The 23,985-nt window shown below is 42.6% G+C and overlaps 1 protein-coding gene across 1 annotated transcript in view; it reads left to right on the plus strand.

Moving 5' to 3' along the window:
- glra4a (glycine receptor, alpha 4a) overlaps positions 1-23,985 on the plus strand; it is a 79,356-nt gene that overhangs the window by 46,077 nt on the left and 9,294 nt on the right. The window contains exons 2-5 of the mRNA XM_021561503.2: positions 15,206-15,339; positions 17,135-17,202; positions 18,776-18,999; positions 19,905-19,987. Of these exons, the coding sequence (XP_021417178.1) occupies positions 15,206-15,339; positions 17,135-17,202; positions 18,776-18,999; positions 19,905-19,987 (509 nt within the window). The remainder of the gene's footprint in view (positions 1-15,205; positions 15,340-17,134; positions 17,203-18,775; positions 19,000-19,904; positions 19,988-23,985) is intronic.

Raw genomic sequence — 23,985 nt, forward strand, 5'->3', positions numbered from 1 at the left:
ACTTCCACGACCACAGGTAAAACCTTGCTGAGATGATCAATGTATTTGTTGCATTGTAGTATCGTCAATTTCTCTAGCCAAAACATCTTGATGGCCTTGACCAGTTCACCTTTGCTTGTAGGTTTGGCAGAGTTACGGATTAATGTTTTCAGTTGATGCATGTTGAGATAAAAAAAATAAACATTTTTAGATATACTGTAGGCCTACCATAGGTGTTGTAGGTCTTTTTATTCATTTTTATTTAAACGTTTTTTTTTTACTACATAAAGGTCTACTTAAGCATAGGGTCCAGCATAACTCTTGATGATTTCTTCCTCAAAGAAATGTTGTGCCATGATACCTGAAAAAGGAGGCAACAGTGAATTATTTTGGAACACATAGCAGTCTGTGCTGTATAGGCTACCATATTTGATGTACCTTTTTTGATTTGTAAATAGCCAAACTTACCAACAAAAATCAAATATGGGCCTGGTCTCTGGCGAGACATTGCCCCCCACACATGGAGTTTGAGGGGATGCTCGGGACTCTGCTTGCTTGACCTTCCTTTTTTTGTAGAAATTTTGAGCAAATTGCTCAAGGGCCACGGTTGATTCTTCTGTGAAGATGACATCATTGAATGACTCGCCAGCTTGGATCCATGCCTGGGCCTGCAGGACGCAAAGTTCTTTGTTTGTCAGACAAATTATTGGGTTGAAACTACAGAACAGTACAAAATGAGAGCACATGGTTAATGTTCTGAAACATTTTCCCAGCTGTTTTGAATGTGACAGAAGTCATGCTGGATTGACAGCATGGCCAATGTATTCAACTTTTCTGGCCCATGATGTTGCATGTGAATGTTTATCTTTTTAAACTTGTAAAAGAGACCCTTAAACCCAGACTTGAACCACATATCCTCTCAACTGGATAGCAAGCTAATGATTGTTTTGCAATGCTTGCAGGCAGTTAGCCACTGATTCCTTCCAAACCACTCATTGTTGATTTTGTGATTTCCCACTTGTTGTGTAATGTTGATGTCAAATGGCCGATGAGCACCAATACGTTGTATCTATCATTTCTCTTCATATGAAAATCGTTGAAAAGGATTTGCCAGTAGATTGTCGATTTGATTCATAACGATGACTGCTTGCTTGCTAAGATTTTGAAAGTATGATGTTGACATTGCTCAGTCCAATCAAAGCTATGGTAGATATAACGTGATTTGACTTCATTTTATCTGTGGCCAATGACCTTGAGCCTTCTTGGATGGGAACTTCTAATGTAAATCTATGGCAGCACCCAAGGGACTTGATTTTCGAGCTCTCCCCGTCAATTTTACGTAACGGGTCACCAATGATTATCATCACACTTCAATTCAAATATTATGGTGACACTATATGGTTTGGTATGGTTTAGAAACTTGGGAACCTAGCTTGAGTTATACCTATCACCTGGTTAGGGCCACATGTTGAAATACTGTATCTTCACTCCTAGAATAAAAACCTCCAGGTTTCCGTCATAACTGTCAATTTATTGGAAGCAAATAAAGAATTACAGTGTGGCATTTTGGAAAAAACGTATCCTGTCCGAATCGTCCTCTGGAATAACAGATATTCTGGAGTAATAATTACATAAACAACATTCTCTAGTAATACTAGTCCCATGTCAATAGGTATTTGGTCATGTGCATGCGATGGATACATGGGCAACGTAAAGAGAGCAAGGGTCGAGGGAATAGGGAATGTTTTTCCTAAACAAATTAGGGATTTCGGTAACAGAACTTTTCATTCAGAAATGGCTGTAATTATGTTGCAACATGGACAGTGCGATAAATACTTATGTTCTGTGGTGGTTGCTGCAGCAGGGAGGAGAGAGAGAAAACAGGTGCTAGTAACAGTCACTCAGTATTTTTTGTATTTATTTTATTTTTACACACTGCAGCAAGTCTGGGCCCGGCACAATCAAATCAATTGCTGGTCGGACTCCCTCTAGTAATTTGTGTGTCTTAATTATTTAATCAAACCATGTGCTTAAAGCATCAGACAAGCTCAGTGAATATAGTGGATTTGATTCAAACGCATGGAGTGTCAATATATGGAAAAATACACATTTAAACAATTTTAACCAGTCGATTGGTGCAACAACAGACGGCGCTTGGTCGACCAAGATTTATTTAGTCGGGGACAGGCCTAGTTTCAATAGAGCTGCCCCTTCCATATCTCCAGCCCTAAACAGACACATCACCCGTTGTACTCCTGCCGTATCTCCAGCCCTAAACAGACACAAAGACCTCTTTCACAGCCTGCACAGTCCCTGTCTCTATCAGAGATAAATGCTAGCAGTGTTGCAGTGAGACTGACAGGAGGCAATCCGTGCTGATATCAGATCTTGGACGTGTGGGAAGGTGTTGAATACAGGGAGGATGGGAGAGACAAGAGATATCTGGAGACTGAGGGCTCAGCAGAGCTGACTGTATACCAGGTGTGTGTCCCAAATAGAAGCCTAATCCCATAGGGCTCTGGTCAAAAGTAGTGCACTGTATAGGGAATAGTATGGTTCAATTTGGGATGCACACCTGCTAGAAGCCCTTAAACCCTGCTGTAGGATCAACAGGGTAGAGTTTTTAGGGTCAACATTTGTATGAGTAATTGCTGTTTTTAAGACAACAAGGAGGAAGTTGACGTGTTGCAGGTGTTAACAGGATTCATCAAGTCCTTCAGGTGCTGAGCAGAACAATGCAATCAGTGCCCTTCACTGTACAGTAGGCCTTCAGGAGCATTAAGTCTAGCAATTTGAAAATAGCTGTTACTAGACTGAAATACTTAAAGGCAGTTCTATAGACCTTACACCAAAGCTTTGACAACATACCTGAGAAAAACAAATATATTGGGCTCATTAATGTGTGGATTTCGCCATATGTAAATCCTTACATTGGGCACAATTAGTGGGTGACATTTTGAGTATGTATGCGCATATTAAACTGGATTCTACCTAATCAGTTAGTTACTTAGACCAATGTTGAAAAGAGACAAAGCTAACGTGATAATTAATAATAGAATAATCAGCTTCTGGGTTTTTGCGAGTCAGCACTCAGTGAGACGGTTGAAAGTGACAGCAGATGTAGCAATTAAGAGTTGAAGAAACACAACGTGATAGAAAGAAAGCTTCTCTCACTTCTAATCGTATAACATCCAGACACCTAGCTGATAGCAGCATCACATTAGAGGGAACAGTCAATATGAATAGTTTGAAGGTTTCAGTGTGAAGAAATATGTAAGTTGCAAGACTGAAACTAGAGGAGTAGATCAGCTAAAACTGGAATGGCGTTATCTGGGTCATCAGACCAGATGTAGCTCTACCCTCAGACCAGATGTAGCTCTACCCTCTGGCCAGATGTAGCTCTACCCTCTGGCCAGATGTAGCTCTACCCTCTGGCCAGATGTAGCTCTACCCTCTGGCCAGATGTAGCTCTACCCTCTGGCCAGATGTAGCTCTACCCTCAGGCCAGATGTAGCTCTACCCTCAGGCCAGATGTAGCTCTACCCTCAGACCAGATGTAGCTCTACCCTCAGGCCAGATGTAGCTCTACCCTCAGACCAGATGTAGCTCTACCCTCTGGCCAGATGTAGCTCTACCCTCTGGCCAGATGTAGCTCTACCCTCTGGCCAGATGTAGCTCTACCCTCAGACCAGATGTAGCTCTACCCTCTGGCCAGATGTAGCTCTACCCTCAGACCAGATGTAGCTCTACCCTCAGGCCAGATGTAGCTCTACCCTCAGGCCAGATGTAGCTCTACCCTCTGGCCAGATGTAGCTCTACCCTCAGGCCAGATGTAGCTCTACCCTCTGGCCAGATGTAGCTCTACCCTCAGACCAGATGTAGCTCTACCTTCAGCAGATGTAGCTGTTCTGAGGGTAGAGCGCATGAGTGTCGGAAGCGGCGATTGATTTCTTAGTGGGTTAGCAGCATAGATTAGTTTAAATCATCAATTATACCCCAGGGCTTGCAATCAGACAGCTAAATGTACAATGTTTCCATAAAGCTAATTTAGCAATTTGTTGCGTTGCGCACTAAACAAATGTATATTTAGTAATTTACAAAATATTTACCATAAACACAGTAGTGAATATTAATAGTTCAGTGATGAGGTGGAGATGGAAGAGAGACCAATAAGAATGAAAAAAAAAGGATATGCTATGTTTGTAGAAATGAGACTGTGTAGATTCCAACCCAGCCACACAACTCACAAGGTCAATTTATGTCCCAGGACTATTTTTACTCTACTGCCTGCTCCTGTGTCTCTTGTTGCTCTGTACAGCATTTTCCCACCCACTCTATACCACCAATTCTCAACTGTACTCTGAAAAACAATTGTTGAAGGATGATAATGAATTCTTGGCGCTCCATGAACCAATGATGAGGCAGCGAAGTGGAGTCAAATGTGATCCTGTGTGTCCTATGTTCTCTTCCTTCAGACTTCAATGGTAAACAGGAAATACAATTCCTCTTTCTTTAGATAGGTGTCTTGAAAATAAAATATATAGTAGGCCTATTAGAACATTTTGGGATGTTCAACACTTCCTGCAATGTTGATTTACATAACGGGTAGAGCTGAAATTTGTATAAAATTGAGGAAATGTAAATGCTCTAAAGTTCTAGATTTAACTTTCTCCCCATGACGGTAACAGCCCAGCAGTGAAACATATTGGAGTCATGTGTCTTACAAAGAGCCTCGGCTGTAAATTGAACCAGGAACTCCCCTATCACCATTTATGACTTAACTTCTTTTTCACAACCCAGTCACGACTCAACAAAAACAAGTTTCTCCTCCCAGGTATATTTCTGTATGTCTGACCTCTTCTTTGATCCTTAATTCAGGCACCTTGGTTGGCAAGTGAGGTAGCGGCAATGATCCCTTCCCTTTGCACTGTGTTCCAGTTTGCTGTCTTGTGGGGTTTCGCCCCCTGCTCACAAAGGATACATATGGCCTTTACATCTGACCCATTCCAGTTTCTCACAATTTCTCGGGCAGAGCATTTTCAGATTCAGAAAACATTTTGCAGCAGTCAAAGTACAGACAGACACGATACATATTCACATGTAAAACACAACAGAGAAAAGCTACAGATATTGACCGAATATTTACAAAAAGGTCGGCATGATAGTGCAAAGGTCTTAAAATGTCTGAGTAATGCTGGGCCTGTATTTGCATGTCAAAGTACTTAGTGCTTCAAGTGCATATCAGTCCGTCTTGTTCATTCAAAGTATTTTGTCCAGCTGTTGATGCGATCCCTTTTGTTGTGTTCGGCTGGGAGTTGCTGAATTCTGCTACTGTATAGAGCACCATCGCTGTTTGCCATGGTGTAGTGGCAGTGAAGACGAATGTGCAGGGGTAAATTGCAATGTTCTCCAAATCCCATTCCCCAATGAAGCTATTGATCAATAGCGAAGGGCTTCTGTTACAGGCCATAGAGCGAGAAGGTCCACATGGGTCATTCAGGACAAAAAAATGACATGTTGATATATTACCATATAAAGGTCAGTGGATATGTAACATGAAATAGGGCTCGTCAACGCTCTGTGTACAAGGTACCATTCATTTGGTTTTAATGTAAAAATATATATATATACAGTGCCTTGCGAAAGTATTCGCCCCCCTTGAACTTTGCGACCTTTTGCCACATTTCAGGCTTCAAACATAAAGATATAAAACTGTATTTTTTTGTGAAGAATCAACAACAAGTGGGACACAATCATGAAGTGGAACAACATTTATTGGATATTTCAAACTTTTTTAACAAATCAAAAACTGAAAAATTGGTCGTGCAAAATTATTCAGCCCCTTTACTTTCAGTGCAGCAAACTCTCTCCAGAAGTTCTGTGAGGATCTCTGAATGATCCAATGTTGACCTAAATGACTAATGATGATAAATACAATCCACCTGTGTGTAATCAAGTCTCCATATAAATGCACCTGCACTGTGATAGTCTCAGAGATCCGTTAAAAGCGCAGAGAGCATCATGAAGAACAAGGAACACACCAGGCAGGTCCGAGATACTGTTGTGAAGAAGTTTAAAGCCGGATTTGGATACAAAAAGATTTCCCAAGCTTTAAACATCCCAAGGAGCACTGTGCAAGCGATAATATTGAAATGGAAGGAGTATCAGACCACTGCAAATCTACCAAGACCTGGCCGTCCCTCTAAACTTTCAGCTCATACAAGGAGAAGACTGATCAGAGATGCAGCCAAGAGGCCCATGATCACTTTGGATGAACTGCAGAGATCTACAGCTGAGGTGGGAGACTCTGTCCATAGGACAACAAGCAGTCGTATATTGCACAAATCTGGCCTTTATGGAAGAGTGGCAAGAAGAAAGCCATTTCTTAAAGATATCCATAAAAATTTAACTTTTTGGCAACAATGCAAAACGTTATGTTTGGCGTAAAAGCAACACAGCTGAACACACCATCCCCACTGTCAAACATGGTGGTGGCAGCATCATGGTTTGGGCCTGCTTTTCTTCAGCAGGGACAGGGAAGATGGTTAAAATTGATGGGAAGATGGATGGAGCCAAATACAGGACCATTCTGGAAGAAAACCTGATGGAGTCTGCAAAAGACCTGAGACTGGGACGGAGATTTGTTTTCCAACAAGACAATGATCCAAAACATAAAGCAAAATCTACAATGGAATGGTTCAAAAATAAACATATCCAGGTGTTAGAATGGCCAAGTCAAAGTCCAGACCTGAATCCAATCGAGAATCTGTGGAAAGAACTGAAAACTGCTGTTCACAAATGCTCTCCATCCAACCTCACTGAGCTCGAGCTGTTTTGCAAGGAGGAATGGGAAAAAATTTCAGTCTCTCGATGTGCAAAACTGATAGAGACATACCCCAAGCGACTTACAGCTGTAATCGCAGCAAAAGGTGGCGCTACAAAGTATTAACTTAAGGGGGCTGAATAATTTTGCACGCCCAATTTTTCAGGTTTTGATTTGTTAAAAAAGTTTGAAATATCCAATAAATGTTGTTCCACTTCATGATTGTGTCCCACTTGTTGTTGATTCTTCACAAAAAAATACAGTTTTATATCTTTATGTTTGAAGCCTGAAATGTGGCAAAAGGTCGCAAAGTTCAAGGGGGCCGAATACTTTCGCAAGGCACTGTATATATTCACATACTTTAAATGTTTTAGCGTGTGATTTGTGTCAGATGAGCAGTCAATTGTGCAACGCATCGTTGTACTTTGCAATGTAACCCAGTTGTTACAAAGGGTGTCTTTTTTTTGCTGATCAAACACGCTAGTGCAAAGACAGATGTACTAGCATGATCTGGTCTGGTTGATGAGGATGATGAATCAGGGTTCTACACTAGCTTTTTCCCCAAGGAGTACATGTGCTCCTAAATGAACAAATGTAGGAGCACACAAAGGAATGCAGGAGCACAATATAAAATGTTTAAGTAACAGAGTTTATTAACAAACAATTTATTCCATACATATTTACAGTGTGTGTCTGTGTGTGTGTGCGCTCATGTACTAAGGGACACACATCTGTGCAACAGCACATATCACCAATCACACATTGACCCAGGCCTACTAGACACAAAGGAGATCAGTTGTCCAGATGCTTTTGTATGTTGGCCGTCTGGCACGCTTAGAGGTCAGCGAGCGGTCCCCGGCAGGAGTGGGATCCAACTCCTCGACAGGCCCCTCCAGGCTGATCCTCATCAGGTCTTCGGTGGTAGAGACCCCAAGGCAGCTTCTTGTCGAATTCTTAATCTGGTTCTACGCAGAGAAGCCTCGCTCACACTGGGTGGCTGAAATGGGCAGCAACAGCATAAGCTGCACCAACTCCAGTATGTTCTTGGGAAAAGATGATATCTTTCAATTTCATTTAAACTCTTAACATTAACTTATCAAAACCAACCATAGAAGGATGCCATACATAACCACTCGGGACTGTTAGTCTACATTGTAATCGTGCCTGTAGGGGTACTTTGTCAACATGGACTCCCACAGGCCACTGTAGGACTTGTCCTTGACATTGTGGCTGCCCAGGATTTTCAGTCCCTGACACTCATAGTGGATTGCAGCCATGTTGCACCCCAATCTGCAGGTTTGAACAGAGCAAGTGAGTTTGCAAATATGCAAACATAACATTGTCTCATATGGCAATGCAGTGTCAAATACATTTTTACCTCTCTAGAGGCTCCTTGAAATGCCTCATCAGGTCTGCCCCGCCATCATCGCCAAAGGTGAGAAGGCTGGCCTGGTCTTCTGGCCATGTGTCAGGGTTTATCACTCTGAAAGTCTCCACTGTGTTCTGGACACCCTCACCCTTCAGCAAACCACCAAACCTGGCTTTGAGATCATCCACCACGCCCATGTTGATGGACGCCTCCATCTGCTGCTTCAGCTGGGGATTGGTGAGGTCTGTGAAGCCTTTCAGATTTCCCTTCAGTTTAATTCCCTTTAGCATCAATAACACGCATGCACACCAACACGCATAAACATTTTTTTTAAAGACTTCTCCACTTCTCTCCCTCCTTATCCTCAAATTCTTCTATTGAGCAACGGATACATTGATTTTCACACTGAGAATCTGTCTTAATCATTGATTTATCTTACATCCTAATAAGCTCTCATCCTAACACATCTGGAATCTCCTCTCATCACCCTGCTACTGAGCAAGCATGGTCTGGATCTTCTCCAGCATGCCTCCTGCCTTTGCCCTAAGCTTGAGTGCTTCCAGTCTGGTCACTGTATTCCTCAACTGTGACATGGCTTGGGGGAGGATCAGGTCATTCCTTTGCAGGGGGAGGCTAAGTGAGAACAGCTCCTCAAACATGTCTGAGAGAAAATGGCAGAATACAAAAGAGGGCATTCTTTATTTCCCGCTTTATCTGTTAAGTAGTGAGTAAATAAACGGTCCCCTGTCAAGTACTTGCACACTGCTCGTAAATCATTTTTCCCGTTCGCACACATCTAATTTTAGGGGCAAATGTACTGCACTCACTGTAGAGTACTGTGATGATGATGATAGTATATATGCCATTCAGCAGACACTTTTATCCAAAGTGACTTAGTCATGCACGCAAAATTGTCATAAATTGGTGGCCTTTGTCTGAGAGAAAAATTGAAAGCTTGAGTAGATTTAAAGGACAATTTCCCAACTAGGGGAAATTAAAAATGCATATTCCAACAGGTGGAAGGGCCTGTTTTGTTCCATCTCCCATTATGCTAATAACACAAAACGCATGGCTGTCTAAATGACTCTGATTTCCCGTGATGCGTGCTAAATCCAAGGAGCGACGGGGCCACTATTCCGAATTGATCTGATCACTGGGCTCACTAATAAAAAGCAATTGGCAGCATATGTTTGTAATTCATGCGCTGAATATGGGCTCGGTCTAATTAAAATGAATCTAATTCGGTGAATTCTACACAGAGGCGCTGCCAATTTGCTTCTTGTAAGGCAAAATAATTCCAACAATGCTTAAGTAACATGAGAGAAGAGAAGCCCGCACTCTGCTCTTGCCAGTATCACTGTTCTTTATTAAGCTTTACGAATTGGCCTTAAGGCCTTCGTCTTTCATTTGCACCCTTATGTAGACATTGTTCCATTCAATGCATCGAATGGGGTTGGAGTGAAGGAAAAATGTACGTGTTACCAAATATAACAATGTGTATTTCATAAATATTCATAAATATTCTAAAAGTGATTTCTAGACGTGTTTAATATAAGAAGAGCAGAGTGCAGGTTTCTTCTTTTTCTCATGTTTTTCAATTGTTACCATGCACCTGCAACAGAGGTCAAATGTGCCAGTTCCTTTTTTGAATGACAGAGTAAAAGTAACATTGAGTAAAATAGTTTGAGACTTGCATTAAGGTAGGTCAAGAGGCGAGGATGTATTATTTAAGACTGTCCATGCTAACCGTGTCGGCTATAGCTTTAATGTGGTGAAAGAAGAAGTATAGAAGTGTGTTTCATAGACTCCTAGGGGTCCAATGATGCCTGTGGAGAGAAGAGTTGGTGCCCTAAACACTGACCCAGACACCCTTCCCCCTTCCTCCAGTTTAAATATATTTAATACAATGCAGTTCAATGCATTGTATTATTGTTCTACAACTCCTGACTTGTCTGTTCTGTTCTTTCACTTTCAGTTGCATCTTCTCATTGTCCCTGCATTGTAGTGAATGTTCACATGATATATTATATAGTGTTGTTAGCTGTCTCTTGCTTTACCTCGGCCATACTGGTTGCCTTACAACTCCCCATGAAGATTATAGCCTCATAAATCCAAGCCTTGAGTTGATGGGAGAAAGAGAAAACAGTGCATTATGTATGAGGGTAGAAGACATGCTACTGTATAAAGCTGTTCAATGGCGCTCCAAATGTCAGAAAACCTTTAGCTAAGTGAGGCTAAGTGAGGCAGAAGGCTGGACTGTCTTGGAAGCATTGTAAGATATTTGGCTGCAAAAGCTCACTGGAGATAAACTCCCCAAATTAGCAGAAGGCTCCAGCCCCATATGACTTGCATAGTCAACAGAAGAACAATGATGGTGAACATGGCCACTTCAAACTCAGAACAAGTTGTGGTACCTAAAATAAACTCCCTACGCCCATGAGCAAAATATTTTACGGTGAGCCTTTAATGACTGACATAAGAAATGTATTAATATTGTATCATCTGTCAAATCAAGAATTGATGAAAGCTTGAAAAGCAACAAAGGGAGGCCTACAAACATGTTTCCAATAGTTACAGGACTGTCAAATGTTGTTGCTGTGCCGACCGTACACTCAATGCTCCTGACACGGCTGACGGAGGTCGACACAGTGCTTCCTTCTCAAACCAGACTGTCAGCATATTACACTGGGTCGACACAATCAACACAAGATGAAGATATACACACTCGTCTCCCTTAATGAAATGGGAAATATTGGTCCTGTGGTTTTCTGACAAAGTTAAATATCACATTCATTCTGAATTAGTACTATGCAGTTGCATCTTTGATGCTAAACAAAAACTGACATTCAAGACGGAGTTGAATACACTTGTCACATGGCATGAATACACTAGTCACATGGCATGAATACACTAGTCACATGGCATGAATACACTAGTCACATGGCATGAATACACTAGTCACATGGCATGAATACACTAGTCACATGGCATGAATACACTAGTCACATGGCATGAATACACTAGTCACATGGCATGAATACACTAGTCACATGGCATGAAGCCATCTTGAGGAAATGACATTCTCGCTATGCGTTCATCGGTCTCGGTTGTTGCTCAAAGAGAGATGTAAAAATTTGAAACCAACGATTCATGCTAAATTTCTGCATGTAAAATTCAGTGACGAAGATGTTTTACGGGATTTTTTTTTTTTTTTCTCACCAAAATGCATTCTGAAAAGCTGTTGAGTTATTATGCAATTCTCCTGTTGTATTTGGTAACAGCACTGTTCAAGGTTTGCCCAATCCCACAGCTTTGAGGTTTCCAATTACATTTGATCTATGGCAGAAATGTTGATTTTCTTCTTCTCCTCTCCAACGGCAGAGCAGTTACAAGTCCCTGTGTCTCTCTTTGTTATTCATTTCAAGAAATATGGCAACAATTTAACCTCTGTTTCAAAACACATTGTTGACCAAATGTTGTTATTTGTCTGAAAGTCAATAATAAACTAACCACATTACAGGACTCTGATACACAGAAAATACAAGCCTTCTGTGAGGAGGGAGGGAGAGAGATAAGGAAATCAGAGTTGATAGATATTCTTGGACACGCTCCGATGTGGATACAGAGATCAGACAAGATGTAGAGAAGGCCTGAAAAGGTAATTCAATGTCCCCAACTTGCATCTCAGTGATTTAGGAAGAGGCCCTCGGTTTTATTTAACAGGCTCCTGCTGCTCTGTTGAGCCATCACCACTGACCTAAAGATGCAAGCAATACAGACTTGATGGAGGCCACAACCTCTGTCAGATAGTTGCACAATTTACATTCAACGTCGGGTCATTTTTTTACCCTTGACGACGCAGGACAGTGTAGGCAAGACTCAGATTAGAAATGCGTTAGGGTTGATGGAGAGTTGGTGTATTGTAAAGCCTAAGGGGATGCATAGGAATCCCACAGCTTTCAAGGGCACATGGGTAAAGATTCAAGATTCACATGAGAGAGGGCTGCAGACCATTACAAACAGGAGCGAAGAACTGCTGAACTGTTGTGGACTGAAGGAAGCCTATATAATGTTGGGAAGGATCCAAACTCGAGGACCACTCTCTTTTATTTTTTATGTCTTTGAAAGTTAGCTTATTATAATAGCAGTCAGTATATACCGGGTGGGTTGGACGGTCCAAATAAATATATTCTCAGTCCCGAAGTCAAAATTCTAACTGCTTATTAAAGTAACAGCTTTAAAAACAATAACATTTCAATTGTATTTGTCACATGCTTTGTAAACAACAGGTGTAGACTATCAGTGAAATGCTTACTTATGGGAGCTTCCCAAGAATGCAGAGAGAGAAAATAGAGAAATAATAGAAATAGATAGAAAAATAGAAATATAATAGATTCACAATGAGTACCGATAACTTTTCTTTATACACGGGGTGCCAGCACCGAGGAGACATCTCAAACTGAACTGTCCTCAGTGCTTATTAGTATTACCAGGCACATAATGAGTCACCTAAAGACAGCTCCACGATTCTAGGCTGAAATTCACTCATTCTCTCAAAAGTATGTCTTGCCTAATAGCTTTGTTTCCAGAGCATTGCCTCGCTGATACAGTATATGAGAGGGAAGTAGGTTGGCTTATGGTCTCGGCTCACTCCGTCTTGAGCGAGAATGTGAATAAAAGAAGTTTCCCCAACTCCCCTGAACCCTTTTGCGGCTTAACTGACATGGGCGTCATAAAATGGACACCCTATGGAGATTTGTTCGGTTTTCACGTAATTGTCCTCAGTCACCTTCCCGCCGGCCTGTCACAATCACCCAGAAATCCATGCCAACACCTTCGCAATTGTATTTAAGGAGACCAGTTTCTCATGTGTCAATATTTCTTGAAGTCTGAAGAGAACTGTCACAGCTATTTAGTTTTTTAACGCTCGAGGCAAGATCGAGTCGCAAATTTGCAGCTCAGAGGAAATCGCTATTTCAAACTTGTCAAGAAAATCAGATTGCTTTTGTCTTTGGAAATTTAATTTGGAGCTTGGTCTCACAGCAGATAGGAATGAAACATATATTTACTGGATAGAATTCTATTCAGGTTACCCATACAACGTTGTGTGTGTGTGTGTGTGTGTGTGTGTGTGTGTGTGTGTGTGTGTGTCTCTCTGTGGCCATAACCGAGAGTAAAAGAGATGGAAGGTGCATCAATGCAGTAGCATCAACTGTAAACTTCATTCAACAGCAGATGAACCAAAGACTAGGGGGAATTCAGAAACTTTCCCGCAGTGAGAGAGACTGAGATGTAGCTCAGTAGAATCCTCAGGGGTATATAGTTGATGATTGATTTTCAATGGAGGGTGGAGAAAGTGAACGTTAGTCAGACATCCAAGGAGACCCCAAATCAAAGGTTTTACTCTCATCTGTCATTAAAAATGCATGTTTTTTTGTGCAGGCATCATCTTATTAAACACATCACAGCAAAGTTTGAGTGAGGGATTTGTGATACTATTCAAGGCTTTTAAACAATTTTATTTCCTGTTTAAATGTAGTCATCAGAAACACCAGAGCATCCCAATCATGTAAAAAAAATGACAATCATTTCTATGTAGCTAAGTTTGCTACCCGGTTTTATCAGATTTGGGGGCTCTTCCAGGATTGAATGGAGTCAGTGTTGTGGCTTTTCGAGGTGTTGGGTTTCATTATTTTTCTCATACGCAACTCTATACACATCAAATGCGCCAGTGCTTCTGAAATGGAGGTGGTGGTTTGTTGAACCATGATATGTTGATATGTAACCTTGCCTGAGACCTGAACTTGTGTGCTAGTTTCTCAAACAAATGCCTTGGCTTTAGCTCATTAGGCTAACATAGTCTTGGCACGTAGGAGACCGGGGTTCGAACAAGAGTGTATGGGACTCAGCAGATGAGTACAGTTCAGAAACCTTGTGATCTGTCTGGAACCTTCACCACCCAGGCTACACAGGGCACCAGGCTACACAGGGCACCAGGCTACACAGGGCACCAGGCTACACAGGGCACCAGGCTACACTGGGCACCAGGTTACACTGGGCAGATGGCACACAGAGCAGAGAGGGAGCCTCTTCACAGCCCAGGTTACACAGGGCAGAGAGGGAGCCTATTCACAGCCCAGGTTACACATTGCACCAGGTTACACTGGGCACCAGGTCACACATAGACCCTCTTCACAGCCCAGGTTACACATGGCACCAGGTTACACTGGGCACCAGGTTACACAGAGCAGAGAGGGAGCCTCTTCACAGCCCAGGTTACACATTGCACCAGGTTATACTAGGTACCATGTTACACTGGGCAGAGAGGGAGCCTCTTCACAGCCCAGGTTACACAGGGCACCAGGTTACACAGAGCAGAGAGGGAGCCCCTTCACAGCCCAGGTTACACAGGGCACCAGGTTACACAGAGCAGAGGGGGAGCCTCTTCACAACCCAGGTTACACTGGGCACCAGGTTACACAGCGCACCAGGTTACATAGGGCAGACAGCACACAGGGAGCCTGGGGGAGGGGCCTGGGGTGGGATAGCCTTCCATAGTTCACAGGAGAGATCCATCACACAAGCCAGGGCCCGTGGGCTCCGGAACTGCTCTCTCCCCCTCTCTCTCTATCGCTCTCTTTCTCTCCTTGGCCTGTTGGGCCTGTCAGTGGCAGACTGAGCCATGCTGGAGCTGGAATCAAAGCCTTCCTCCCCTGGAGTGACATTCACAGCATTTCAATTGAGCCATCAATCTGTCAAGCCCCACTGCTGCTAAGCCAGGCTGGATTACACACTGAAAGGGGGAGTGCAGGGGTTGGATGTGGATGTACCTTTCCCCTTTCACCACCTCACTGTAGTTAGGGTCTATTGAACACTATGTACTGAACATCATGTGACAAACGATGGGTTTTCGGAGGCGGCCGTGTAAAAGTTTTTTTTCTCTCATTATGTATTCCACTGATGCCAATTTGAAGTTTCTCTAACTCTTGCTTCTCTCTCCCCCTCTTTATGTGTTTCTTTTTGTTCTTCTTCAGACCGGGCTCCTGTAAGGAGGAGATAAAGTCCTCTAGTAGGACAGTCCCCTCCTCGCAGTCCCCGTCTGACTTCCTGGACAAGCTCATGGGGAAAAGGTCTGGCTATGACGCCCGCATCAGACCCAACTTCAAAGGTACCGTAAGTATGTTCAGAAGTGGGCCACAGCTCCCATAAAAAACACTGAAACGTCACGGAATGAATGCAAGCGGACAGCCACTGTTTTTAATACGCTAAATAGGACTTGCCTGTAGAATAGGATATATATTGCCTGTATATAGGAAGCATAGAACTGCTTACTTAAAGTTTGAATTCTATCCATAAATGCACCCAGATTTCTAAAACATTTTGATTACTGAATGCTATAATGTCATTATTTTAATAGCTGTAATCATATTTTTTCGAAGCCATTTTAGCTGTCACGCTAGCTGCTCAGCCAGAAATATTCACAAATCATGGGAATCCGTTGTGCTGTGCAGACACGGTCTCCCTCCGAGGCACGTGTTGCTAGGCAACGCCCTGCACTTGCCTGGGCAGGCCTGCTCCCTCCATGGCTAAACCCAGTGTAAGAACCGTGCTAACAAACGTTTGTGCTATGAAACTAAATACAACTTCTTTGCTAGATTCATGATAGTGTTAGACAAAGCAAGGAAAGTGAACTCATTTGCCCATGCTAACGTTCAATCAAACCGTAACTGAATGCCTCAATGCTGGTCTGCCTACTTTCTATAGCAAACCATTTCATGAACGGGGTGGTGTAAATCAAATTTGTCACATACACATGGTTAGCAGATGTTAATGGTCACAGACACATGGTTAGCAGATGTTAATGCGAGTGTAGCGAAATGCTTGTGCTTCTAGTTCCGACAGTGCAGTAATATCTAGCAAGTAATCTAACAATTCCCCAACAACTACCTAATAGAAACAAATCTAAAGTGGTGAATGAGAATATGTACATATAAATATATGGACGAGCGATGGCCGAGCGGCATAGGCAAGGTGCAATAGATGGTAGAAAATACAGTATACAAATGATATGAATAATGTAAGATATGTAAACATTATTCAAGTGGAATTATTTAAAGTAGCATGACTAGTGATCCATTTATTAAAGTGGCCAGTGATTGGGTCTCAGTATAGGCAGCAGCCTCTCTGAGTTAGTGATTGTTGTTTAGCATTCTGATGGCCTTGAGATAGAAGCTGTTTTTCAGTCTCCTGGTCCCAGCTTTGATTCACCTGTACTGACCTTGTCTTCTGGATGGTAGCGGTGTGAACAAGCAGTGACTCAGGTGGTTATTGTCCTTGATGATCTTTTTGGCCTTCCTGTGACATTGGGTGCTGTAGGTGTGCTGTAGGTGTCCAGTGATGCGTTGTGCAGACCGTACCAAGGCTCTTGAGCCTTGCGTGCAGTTGCCGTACCAGGCTGTGATACAGCCCGACAGGATGCTCTCGATTGTGCATCTGTAGAAGTTTGTCAGGGTTTTGGGTGACAAGACAAATTTCTTCAGCCTCCTGAGGTTGAAGAGGCGCTGTTGCGCCTTCTTCACCACACTGTCTGTGTCCCTTCGATGTGGATAGAGGGGTGCTCCCTCTGCTGTTTCCTGAAGTCCCCCGGATGTGGGGACAACAGACAGGGATAGGGAGCGATTGAATTGTCCGTAAACACACCAGCCAGCTGGTCTGCGCATGCTCAGAGGATGCGGTTAGGGATAGTGTACATAATAAACTGGCCACTGAGTGGCTATTTCATACTTGCTCCACATCAGAGAGTTAACAGAAAGACACTCACCACTTCCTGTACATACAATAACCCTCAGTGTCATTCAAAGATTTCAAAATGATCTCTAACAAACTTTTACACAGCAGGTCAAACAGTTGAAAGGATTCTTCCATATAAGGAGTGATGGATTGTCTTTTTATCATTTCTTCAGGTCCGCCTGTGAATGTCACCTGCAATATTTTCATCAACAGCTTTGGGTCCATCACGGAAACTACTATGGTGAGTCAACTGACCAACTTGAATTTCCACAGTGAATTAACATCCTGGAATAAGAAACTGTTTTAAGCTAATCATTTAATGTGTTGCTGACTGCTGCCATCTTCAACGGGTCTCAGAGAGACAAACCTGTATAAAGAAAGGTGAAATAAAAAATTTAAATGAATATGCGCTTTATACAAAATACCATAATTATCCAGGTAGCATGATAACCCTAAGGCAGTCTCATTGCTTTGTAATCATGAATGACCGTGATAAGGAGCATATTTGAGCAGGTATACACTAGCTAAATCCCTGAATTGAAGAAAGAGAAATCTAAATGATCTCCTCCAGCTAATACAATACCCTGTTAATTCCTACCCTTTGGCCTGCTCAGTATTGGATCAATTCCCTCACCTCTCTCCCTTTATTTCCTGGAGTCTATCAGAGCAACCTTCAGAGACCAGTGGGTCAGTGATGTTCTGATAATGAACTGTCCACTCTGCAATTAAAATGAAAAATTGGGTGGAAAAAAAGAGTGAAATGGGAAGAAGTGCAAAAGAATCTCTCCCTGTAAGCCTGTCCAATACAAGAGGGAAAGTGCTTGGTCAGTAGATTGTAGTTGTTAAAGGCTCTTTTGGCACAGAGGGCTGGACCCCAGGTTAGGTCAGTGTGGACAGAGGACACTAGTGATGTCACTGGACGATGTGGTAAAGGCCTAGTGTTTATTGTGATAAATGTGTTGTGCTGCCCTTAGTTTATTTGTGGTACCTCATGGGAACAGAGACAGACCGTTATGAACTGCCGGAGGAGACAGACACAGCTGAGTCTTTCAATACCATGAGCATTTACTTAAATGATTCACTTGAATAACTCCTGTGACTAAATGAGGACGTGAACTTTTTGTGGAATTAACCACATTTCAAAAGTAGTCATTCATTGATTTTGCTTCCCACAAAGCATATTTTTGTCATTTCAACAGGCACTGAACAGAATTTAGATCACCCAGAATCTGGTACTTCATTCTGCACTAAATATTCTAGGTTATTGTCTGTGATTTCCCCCTTTACAAATGGACAAAATGTCAATTACTCCTGCATGACTCCTAATTCCTTTAGCGTAACCCTAAACTACATAGATTCACACTACTTTCCAAAGTATAAATACACCCTACTTTTCAAAGAACTAATTAAAATGTTGCATTGTCTTGGCTATAATTAACAACAGTAAAGGTTATTCATTGAATCAGACTTCCTACTTTACATCAGAGACAGACGATCATGAACCGAACAAGCTAATTGAAGAATTGAATCCTGGCAATGGTATCACTTCATTAATTGCCTCCTATAGTGTGTGACAAGGCATGACACACTGTCTCAAACTACTATGTCTCAATCTCGATTCATCTTCTACAATTCCTGACGTCCTACCTCCTTGCCTCCTTCTCAACCGCATTCCAGGAGAAGTTTCAAATCCATACCCTCTGACCTTTTTTCCAGTGTGTTTTTGAGGAGGTGGCGAAGAAAGAGAATGCGAGGAATCGAGGAAAGATTAATTGAGAAAGTGACGATTACTAAATGTATTGGTCAATCCACAGGACTACAGGCTCAATGTGTTCCTACGGCAAAAGTGGAACGATCCCCGCTTGGCTTACCAGGAGTACCCAGACGACTCCTTGGACCTGGATCCTTCCATGTTGGACTCCATCTGGAAGCCTGACCTTTTCTTCGCTAACGAGAAGGGGGCTAACTTTCACGAGGTCACCACCGACAACAAACTGCTGCGGATCTTCCAAGATGGGAGTGTACTGTATAGCATCAGGTGAGCAGAAACAATTATGTCTGTGTCCACAGGGGGAGCAAGTGAGTTATTCAAGATGCTTCTGTCTATGGCCACAGGGGGACCGAGTGAGTTATTCATCACATTAACTTTGATACCAATATATTAGTCCCACAATCAAAACCAAACACTGCTGTGAGTTGATCTATCTCTCCTTCATCAACATTCATGACCCCATGAAAGGAATTGAAAAACATGCAGTTAGGCATACCATATTGGTTACAATGGCAGATTTATTCGCTAACAATCACACAGTAGTCCAAAAGGCATTTTAGTAGCTACCTCTCTGAAACCGAGGACACAAAGAAACTTCGGAGGCTCATTCGTCAGTGTATTTGTGGGGGATATTTTTGAGCCTGGAATTTCACGTCATCGCAGCACGATAGCGATGGGGCTCCTGCTGCGAGCAGCATAGCGCTGGTGCCTCTCGTCTGTCCTCTGGGCAATGCATTACAGCAGGTAATTACACGGCTTCTCTTAACTCAAACTCCTTAATAGTTACTTCCCTTCCCCGCGGCTCCTCGAAGGCTCAATGCATCAGCGCCTCAATAAATAAAGGGAAGGATGTGTCTACCAATTAGTTTGCTATTGTAACCAAATGGCATTGTAACTCACGGCATCCTTTGCAATTTGCCTTTTTTGATAACGCTCACAATTCATGCCATAATGTATAGTACAGAGTTCATCTTGGGATAGGTCGTAAAACTGTCCACCGTCAAAGCATTAGGTGAGTTTTAATCAAATGTCTGCCCTGTGAAGCACCTTTGGTGACCTTTGCAGCTGTCCTCTGTCTTCATTTCTCTCTGTATGTTATAATTCTCTTCTTTTACGCTCTCCTTTGCCCTTTACCTTTAACCTAAAGCTGCCCTTCTCTCTTTCTATCTCAGGCTGACTCTCATCCTGTCCTGCCCTATGGACTTAAAGAATTTCCCCATGGATATTCAGACCTGTACCATGCAGCTTGAAAGCTGTGAGTCTCCCTCTATCTCCTTCCTCTTCCTCGTTTTCATCTCCTCCTCCTCCCCTTTTCACACTGGCTATTAGCTTATAGATGGAGCAATTTTAGTTGTGAAAATCTTAATCTTATCATCACAAAGGGGTGACATTGATTGAGGTTATATTCAATGCCTGAATGTGACCGGCTAGGTTTTGAGTTGCTGCTTTTATCAAACATCCTCTGATGACGGTTACGCATGCATAAAATAAAAGATGGACTTTCTGACACCGACTTGTGTAGTGCAATAACAAATGACACGCTTTTTATTTAACTAGGCAAGTCAGTTAAGAACAAATTCTTATTTTCAATGACGGCCTAGGAACAGGTTAACTGCCTTGTTCAGGGGCAGAACAACACATTTTTACCTTGTCGGCTCAATGATTCGATCTTGCAACCTTTCGGTTACAAGTCCAACGCTCTAACCACTAGGCTACCTGCCACACCTTTGACAGTGATATCCTTTAAGGGTAATGAAATTAATGTGCAGTGTATCAAACGTAGGAATCTCTTCATAAAAAAATATAAATAGAACAAAGTCAGTGGATAAATCCTGGATATAGCAGGTCCTTCCTTATTACCTAGATAAAGGTCAAGAAAAAAAGTCAATTCGCTACCCCCTTGCCCCCAGCACTGATGGCATCTGCCCCTCCACAAATCTAATTTCCAGGATATCAATAATGAAACCTTCATTTTATGTTCCCTTTTATTATATGACCCACCCCTGGCGCCCTCCACAAGGCCAGACAAAATAACTTAAGTCTAGTTAATATTCCTATTGCTTTGCCCCTCTGTTTCAATTGGAAGAGTTTTACGAGTTTAAGAACTTGCTTGGAGCAAAAACACAGACTATATCAAACATTATGAACACCTTCCTAATATTGAGTTGCACTTCCCCCCTTTTGCCCTCAGAACAGCCTTTAGGGTGTACCACAGTATGAGTCATAATACCCATAAAACCTAGTGGTCAAACAGGGAAATGGTTCCAATCGTTTTTCCATTGGAACCATTTCCCTGTTTGACCACTAGGTTTTATGGCTATTATGAAACCTCCACTGTTGGGTTCTATATGTCGGGGTATGGACACTACTAGGTGTCCATGCCGGATCCTGGCCCGTGTTGACTCCAATCCTTCCCACGGTTGTATCAAGTTGGCTGGATGTCCTTTGGGTGGTGGACCATTCTTGATACACATGGGAAACTGTTGAGTGTGGAAGAACCCAGCAGCGTTGTAGTTCTTGACACAAACCATTGTGCCTGGCACCTACTACCGTACCCTGTTCAAAGCCACTTAAATATATTGTCTTGCCCTTTCACCTTCTGAATGGCACACATACACAGTCCGTGTCTCAATTGTCTCAAGGCTTAAAAATCCTTCTTTAACCTGTCTCCTCCCCTTCATCTACACTGATTGAAGTGGATTTAACAAGTGACAACAATAAGGGATCATAGCTTTCACCTGGATTCACCTGGCCAGTCTTTTGTATACTCAGTGTATTTCAATGCCAAATATGATAAAGATGAATAAATATATTTGTGGGAATCAATATGCAGATGCATATACAGATGTAGGATCTTAATTTGACCTATATTGTCACAGCAAAATAATCCTGCAGCAATAGGATTTGAACGTTTAGTTCATAATGTTGCTTGATCGTGGATAGGCTATTAGTTGGCCACAATCAGGCTACATGAAAAGTGCTAAACTGTTAATATATCCATGTTGGTTTTCTGTGAATTTATGCAAATTATGAAGCTCATCTGCATTTCCTGTGGTGCAGGAAAATTCTCAGCAACAAAAGAATGATCAAATTAAAATCCTACATCTGTGAGGTTCACTATTCTCAGCATTGCCCTACCGAGTAACCCTATACCACTGTCGTCGTCATCGTTCCCTCCGTTGTCTGCAGTTAAACCCTCCTAAAGTGTGGAGATCAAGTGAGGAGAGATCTTGTCCAACAGCAGAGAACGTGCCAGCCAGCAGGTTTACTACCTGACAGGGCCATTACAGGAGTCCTAATCCTTTCTGATTAAAGGAAGCCCTCCTCTCCGTGGCTCTAAACGGGCCGGCCAGCTCTGTTTTGACAAGTGTTACTACACCGCCCAAGGGTGTGATCACCTTGTCTGCCCGGGAGGACAGGGCGAGGACACAGTTGCAGGTTTAACTGCCACGCGATGTGCCAACTGCCAACGCTGCCACATTGAGAGAGAGCGAGGAGGGAAGGGAGGGGGAGGGAAAGAGGGAGTGGTCTGAGGATTCCAGTGCTGTTTGTTAGCTGTAATCTTGATGCCTTGAGCTCTAGTAAACATTTACATTTTTAATGTTTGCCTTATTCTGACAGATCATGTAGCTATTTCATATTTCAAACAATCTTTTAAACCATGATGTGTTCTTGTGACCCAATTTGGTATCATTAAGCTAGTAAGTAAATGGATAAAGTGTAAATCCACAGGACAGAGTTAGACTGGACTAATTCAGAGCACCATCTAAATGTGTTTCTTACAGGGACAAGGCCCATAAACATCAAAAAGAGACCAGACCACATCAATACGAAACCATATTCTCTGCTAGGTAACCTTGTTAAACACATCCAGACAGTCCAGAGAACATTTCATCACCATTATGAAGACCTTGATATTCTCCTTGCTCGTTAATGAAGGTTGTGTGAATGACTCAGAACTCAATAGGGGAGAAATACGTGTGTTTTAGTGGTGGCGTTGTTTTCAATCTGCTGGTAAGGATATCTTCAATAATTGATGTCTTTGTTATTCAGGCCCCAAGGGGCCCCAGATGGACATCAGTAGTATTATTCAGATGTGTGAAGTATTCCACGGCAGCCTACTGTCCTTTGTCTGAGGCCAGGCACTTCTAATCAACTCCTGTATACTGTGCTCTAATGGGCGGCAGAGGGTGGGGTGTGTGTGTGCAAAGCAATTACAGTCTCGTCTTGAGTGGTTACGTACGGGTGCTTGGTCGAGTGTGATGTATGTTTGCTTACACTGTAACCTCGCCAAACTGACAGGCTTTGTGGGTCTTCAGCGGCGCAAACACGTGTAAGCGAATGCGAGGGCAACCCTACATCCATTAAGCCATTAGCTCCCGCTGTCGGGGAGGCATGCACCTCACGTTCACCCTTCGCATTCAACCTTCAAGCAACCGGTCTGCCACTTTGGAAGCTGTGGCGTATGACCTTTATCATGACAAACAGGCGGAGAGGGAGATGTGAACAGAATGGCAGCTGGACTGAGGGACATCACCCTGTATATCCCACACCTCTCCCTCTCCCACCCTAACTCTTTACACCCTGGTCTATCTCTCCCTTTCTCAACTCTATCCCTCTCTCCATATGTCTATCATTTAAGCTTGGGCGGTATACCGTATACCAGGTTATTTGTAAATGGCCACAGGATGGTTTTTCAATACAATTTGAAACTTTCTTTGAAGTTTTTCAATACATTGTAGCTACTTTTTAAGTAAATACCTGCAGTCAACTTGTGCAATGCGTTAGGAGATAAAGCAGGTTATTACATATTATTTTACATTATGAAGCTTATAGTTCCCCAGAACAGCCAGTCACGTGTAAATAGCACAAAGGGAGAAAGCCGGAGCAGGTGAGTCCAGCCGAGTCGCGTTTCATATTGAATGTTTTTGGTTTCAATCGAGTGATAAGGGACGTGCAACTAGAGATTTCCGTCTGAAATACGTTAGTGCAACACATTCGGCAGAAAATTGGTTAATTTTCATGAACAGAAGTGGAACGCTATTCAGCTGATGCATGGCCATGGCTATTTCTAATGTTTATCATGGTTTCTTGAAGTTCATCTTGAATTTTACCAGAGAAAAGTAGGTTGGCTATACCAAGAAAAGTACCAGAGAAAAGTAGCTACACATCAGTCAAAGCACTGTCTGCTGATAGAATGCCCATTCTTGAATTCTCATGAGTGGAGAGGTGCAACTGAAGCACAAAATGTGT

The sequence above is a fragment of the Oncorhynchus mykiss genome, chromosome 14 (assembly GCF_013265735.2).
Source record: "Oncorhynchus mykiss isolate Arlee chromosome 14, USDA_OmykA_1.1, whole genome shotgun sequence".
In the NCBI taxonomy this organism is placed as follows: Eukaryota; Metazoa; Chordata; class Actinopteri; order Salmoniformes; family Salmonidae; genus Oncorhynchus; species Oncorhynchus mykiss.